Source organism: Heteronotia binoei, chromosome 4 (assembly GCF_032191835.1).
Source record: "Heteronotia binoei isolate CCM8104 ecotype False Entrance Well chromosome 4, APGP_CSIRO_Hbin_v1, whole genome shotgun sequence".
In the NCBI taxonomy this organism is placed as follows: Eukaryota; Metazoa; Chordata; class Lepidosauria; order Squamata; family Gekkonidae; genus Heteronotia; species Heteronotia binoei.
In genome coordinates, this window is record NC_083226.1 from 48451226 (window position 1) to 48456915 (window position 5690).

Below are 5690 nucleotides of genomic sequence, written 5' to 3' on the forward strand. Positions count from 1 at the left end.
ACTGGGGGGGGGGAATGTTTATATCTTTATTTTATACTAGGAATAAGGCCCATTGTGAAGAAAAATACAACGGGCTCTAGAAAGAGGCTTTGGGCAAGTACTCCCCCACCCTTGCTGTTTTCCCACCCATCCAAGTGAAGCCATTCATTCCCCACCACCACCACCTCAAGGGGAGCTGATCTCTGCCATCTGGACAGCAATTGTGATTCTGAGTGATCTCCTCACCTGGAGACTGGGTCACCAACAGTGAATCGCAGAAAAATGGAGCAGGAAATAGGTAAAAAACCTCCACGAAAAACCAGCTTCAAAAATATTTAACAAATAATGTGTTTTATAAATAAACAAGAATAAATAATGTCAAGTGAAGTTAATCAGAGAATACACACAAACCACACCGGCACTCAAGTCTCTAAATAGATGAATCAACGTTGCTACAATCATAGAAGCAGTTCAGGTTGTGGCAAAGGTAGGTTCTTCTAGGGAGTCCAACGCAGTTCAGCTTTCCATCGCCTCTACCATCCCTGCAGCCTCTACCTAGGAAAAGGAGTCTTTCTCCACAGTGGGGGGGATCAAAGTAACTTACATTATTCTCCTCTCCATCCTTTGAGCTGCACAACAGCCCTGTGAGGTAAGTTATGGTGAAAGTGTATGACTACCCAGTCAGCTTCCACAGTAAGAAGCAGGTATGGCAGACTTCACTCTGAAGCCCTAACTCCTATGTCCTCCTCAAACTCCACCACAGAATCACAGGAATTTTCCACCAACCTGCAACTGGCAGCCCTAGTCACGACTGGCCCCAATGAGTTCTTCCTCAGAGGCCTTTAGTGATGCCTTTCAGATCAACAGTCTCCCTCTGATAACATTGTTGGTCTTAAGCACAAGACTTCAATCTCTCTCTCTTTCTCTCTGCCTTGCTCTCCCTCCCTCTAAGGTTGCCAAGTCCAATTCAAGAAATATCTGGGGACTTTGGGAGTGGAGCCAGGAGACATTGGGGATGGAGCCAGAAGCAAGGGTGTGATAAGCATAATTGAACTCCAAGGGAGTTCTGGCCATCACATTTAAAGGGACAGCACACCTTTTTAAATGCCTTCCTTCCATAGGAAATAATGAAGGATAGGGGCACCATCTTTTGGGGCTCATAGAATTGGACCCTCTGGTCCAATCCTTTTGAAACTTGGGGGGTACTTTGGGGAGAGGCACTAGATGCTACACTGAAAACTTGGTGCTTCTACCTCAAATAACAGCCCCCCAGAGTCCCCAATACCTTCAGATCAATTCCCCATTATACCCTATGAGAATCGATCTCCACATAGAAAATAAAGTGCCCAGCAGACATTTCCTTCTCTCTTCTGTTCACTCTGAAGCGAGGGACTGGCATCTCTACTCACAAGTTGCAGCCAACTTCTTCAAAGTAACACAGACACACCATCTGAAGAGGAAGCCTTAACAATCGGAGACTGAAGCCTTCGGAGGTGGAAAGTCACATGGTGGCTTTAGGGGCGGGGCTCCCCCCTCCTGCCAGCCAGCTGACTGGGGCGGGAAGGAGCCTGGGAAAGCGGAAGAACCCCCGCTGGGACTTGGGGATTGGCAAGTCTACCTCCCTCTCTCTCTGTATCTGGTCTGCTGCCACAGGACACCATCCCACCCACCTCATCTCTGGCTGTTTCCCTTCCAGAAGAAAAGAGGGAACAGCCCTCAGTCAACTGAGGGAAGACTTTCTCTGGCTCTTTTCTCTCCTCCTCCCTCAGCCAATCAAGAGAAGGCCTTCTCTGGTTTTTTCCTTCCCCTTCCCTTCCTCAGCCAATTGAGGGAAGGTTTTCTTTCTCTCCTCTGTAAAGCAATGGTTCGGTCCTTGTCTCTCCTGGGCCTGGAGGGTGGGGGGTTGCTCTCCACTGAGACTGAGCAACAAGCAGTTCAGCCAATGGAAGATTAGGTGAACCCACAACAAGTCTGTCCCAAGAATTATATGATAGGGGAGATTCCTAGCTCAGTCTTTTGATGTGCTGATAGCATGTGTATGGACATTTCACTTTAAATGAATTATTTTCTATTTTGAATGCTGTTCTTCGTACCAGAGGCCTCAGCTATTCAAACACGCTATTTAAAACAGGTGCCAGGTGAAGGGAGGTGGTAAAGTACAAAATTGCTAGTTCCCTGGGAATGTGCAAGTACAGCAAGCTGTCCCCATCGTAACCAGTCACTGGGTAGTGGGAGACACAGGTCCTGAGCAGAGCCTTAGAATGGCAACATGGGGGCAGAAGCTGGGAGCACTGGCCTTCCGAGCAGCTTAGTCCTAAAATGATGGCAGTGAAACCCAAAGAAGGAGAGAAACCCCCTCCAAGGATTGGGTAGACTGGATGAGTGATGCATTGCTGGGTGGCCACTAGTGTCTAGCTATCTCAGTAGTGCACAGCAATGCTTACAGCTCAGTGGATCCATTCCAGGACACAACACAAAAAAATTTCAACAGTTTGTTTTTTTGTTGTGATGACATTTGAGAAGTCCAGAGTTGATAAAGCAAAGACATGAGATTTCAATGCTAACAAAAATAAATTTCATGTTAATGAATATCTGTATTAAAAAAGAAACTCTGTTTTTCAAATACAGAAAAGGAATTTTTTTGTTTTGCATTCTCAAATTCATATTGATAGATAGGACTTGGAATGTGATGCTCTTCACTGCAAATCAATGGGTCAAGGGCCACCATGTAGTGGTTGGAGTGTCCAACTGAGATCTAGGAGATCCACATTGAAATCTCCACTCTATTATGGATATCTGGTGATCTTGGGCCAGTCCCAAATATTCAGCCTAACTAACTTCACAGGGTTGTGGTGATGAGAAGAGAATGACATAAGCCACCCTGGGTCCCCTTTGGGGGGAAAAGCAGGATATAATAAAGCAATTTGGTGAAAGCCAGTTTGGTGTAGCGGTTAAGTGAGCAGACTCTTATCTGGGAGAACTGGGTTTGATTCCCCACTCCTCCACTTTAAACTTCTGGCATGCCCTTGGGTCAGCCATAGTTCTCCCAAGAGCTGTCCTTGAAAGGGCAGTTTCTGAGAGAGCTCTCCCAGCCCCAACTACCTCACAGGGTGTCTGTTGTGTGTGTGTGTGTGGGGGGGAGGTAAAGGAGATTGTGACCTGCTCTGAGATTCAGAGTGGAGGGCGGAATGCAAACCCAATGTCATCACCTTCTTCTTCAAATATATAAATCACTAGGTTTGAAAATATAATACTTTCCCTTTGAGGTCTGATGAATTCTGGACAGCTGGGGCAGCATTTGGCTTGCCCCTTACTGTGTGGGGTACATGAGTCATCTAAAGAGAATCACCTGGGATGAAACCAACATATTTGTTTCTTGTATGAACTTTCCCAGTCCACACATTTAGATCATCAGCATGCTCAGTTCCACAATCCAACCATGCATCGTGATATATTCGCAAAAGCAAGAAGCAGATTTAAAAAAAAATGGAGGCCCAGCAATGCCTGATTTGTATGAGGTATAGGTTTGGTACTTAGATAGGACTTCTCAAACTTCGCTACACTTCATTGAAATGTTTCTTACACTGATTTGGGCCACTTTCTTTATCACCATTAATGTTCTATGGGATCCTGGTTTAATCTCAAAAAAGTTTATCCTTTTAAACTGATGGAATGAACTGCAAGAAACCTAAAGCTGATATAGGCAAATGACTCCCATTTTTGCTTCCAACAAAAACCCCCTATTAATTCAAGTTTTGAATATGAAAAATAAAAATAAAACCTGTCTTTCAAATTCTGACCATCTCAGAATAGCATTTTTACCCTACTTGATTTTTCAAATTCATATGGAAAGAAGTGAAAGGTATTTTAAGAAAGGGAAAATTCTGATGAATGGAAAGAGATAGTTTCATCCCTCAATATATAAAAGCCAAGGCATGGTTCAAAGACTCACCAGATTCCAGAAGTCATTGCTCGAGACACACATTCTGCACTCAAGCAAAGAGCACAGACCACCATGAACACCATACTTACAAAAGAATGGCTCCATCTATGTTTGGTGATGCTTGTCTTCAGCGAAGTCTCGTCTCAGAGCTGCACCAGTCTGCGTGAACAGCTAAGCACCACCAACAAGAACAACCTGGAACTCCTGAAGAGCAAAATGAGAACAAACCTTCCTCTGCAGTGCCTAAGTGACATGAGTGACTTCATGGCCAACCAAGAAATTCTTAAGGAGATCCAAAGGTCTCTAGAAGAGAATCCAAAGGTGGCCATTCATGAAATCTTCCAACAGATCATCCGCATCTTCAACCAAAACCTGACAGAAATGGCTTGGGATGAGAATTCCTTGGCCGTGTTTAAGGCCAGACTTCATCAGCAAATTCAGCATCTGGGAACATGCTTGAGTGCGGAGATAGAGAATGACATCTTGTCTCCAAGAGGTCAGATTATCCAGTTTACCAGGCTGAGAGTGAAAAGATACTTCCAAAGAATTGACAACTTCTTGAAGGAGATCCAGCACAGCCTGTGCACCTGGGGAATTGTCCAGATGGAAGTCAAGCAATGTCTGCTGTTGGTGGACCAACTCACAAATAGGATCCAAAACTAACAGGTACTGAGATTTTTAATATTAATTTTGTTTTGAACTGAACACATGCTAGCAAATATAGTAGGGAGAAATTAGAAACTTCCATCTCTTTTTCTCCCATGACATTTCCACGATATTATAGATGTTTCTTTTGAGCCATAGTTCCAGATTTGCTTTGAATTTTTATTGTAAGCAAAACTCTAATTTGAGATTCTAACAACTTTGTTCACAATGAGTGTTGTTTTACTAATCCTAAACTTGCTGAGGAGAGAAAAACATCACCCAGAGACAATTCAATTTTCAACCTTTATTAATGTCATCTACTCTTTATGGTTAGGACATGTAGAAAACCTAGTGTTGTCAGGTCCCCTCTGGCCACCAGCAGGGGATGGAGGACAGGGTGGACATATCCAGGTTGAGAAACTCCTAGAAATTTGGGAGTGGAGCCTGGATAGGACAGGGACCTCAGGGGAATACAATGCCATAGAGCCCACCTTCCAAAACATCCATTTTCTTCAGTGGAACTATTTTCTGTAGTCTGGAGATGAACTGTAATTCCAGGGGATCCACAGATCCCACCTGGAAGCAGGCTTCCCTAAGAAAACCTTCACATTTTTAAAAAAATTGCTCTTAAAGGTTTCATCGAGGCTAGAATTCCTAAATTGGTCTCAAATTTAACTTTAGGTGAAATTTTATATATCTTTTTCATTTAGCCACAAATATGTAATGGCTTTGGCTTTTCAAGTCATATAGGATAAAGATGACAGATTGTGTCATCAGTGTGTTTACATCATTCATGCCCTGCTGCTTGACACATTCATACCATGCCCTTCACCACAAACTGAAAGCCAGTTTGGTGTAGTTATTAAGAGCAATGGACTCTAATCTGGAGAACAGGGTTTGTTTCCCTACTCCTCCACATGCAGCCAGCTGGGTGATCTTGGATAAGTCCTAGTTCTCTCAGAGCTGTTCTATCAAGAGCAGTTCTCTGAGTTCTCTCAGTCTCACCTACCTCATAGGGTGCCTGTTGTGAGGAGAGGAAGAGAAGGAGATGGTAAGCTGCTCCAAGACTCTGAGTGAAGGGTGGGTTATAAATCTTCTTCTTCTTCTGCATGTGAAGAATGCC

At 43.9% G+C, this 5690-nt stretch overlaps 1 protein-coding gene across 1 annotated transcript; it reads left to right on the forward strand.

Moving 5' to 3' along the window:
• Nucleotides 1–3994: 3994 nt before the first annotated feature.
• On the forward strand, nt 3995–4585 carry LOC132570102 (interferon epsilon-like). Its single transcript, XM_060236539.1, has one exon. It carries the CDS (start codon nt 3995–3997, stop codon nt 4583–4585), a length of 591 nt encoding a protein of 196 aa, XP_060092522.1.
• The last annotated feature ends 1105 nt before the right edge of the window (nt 4586–5690 follow it).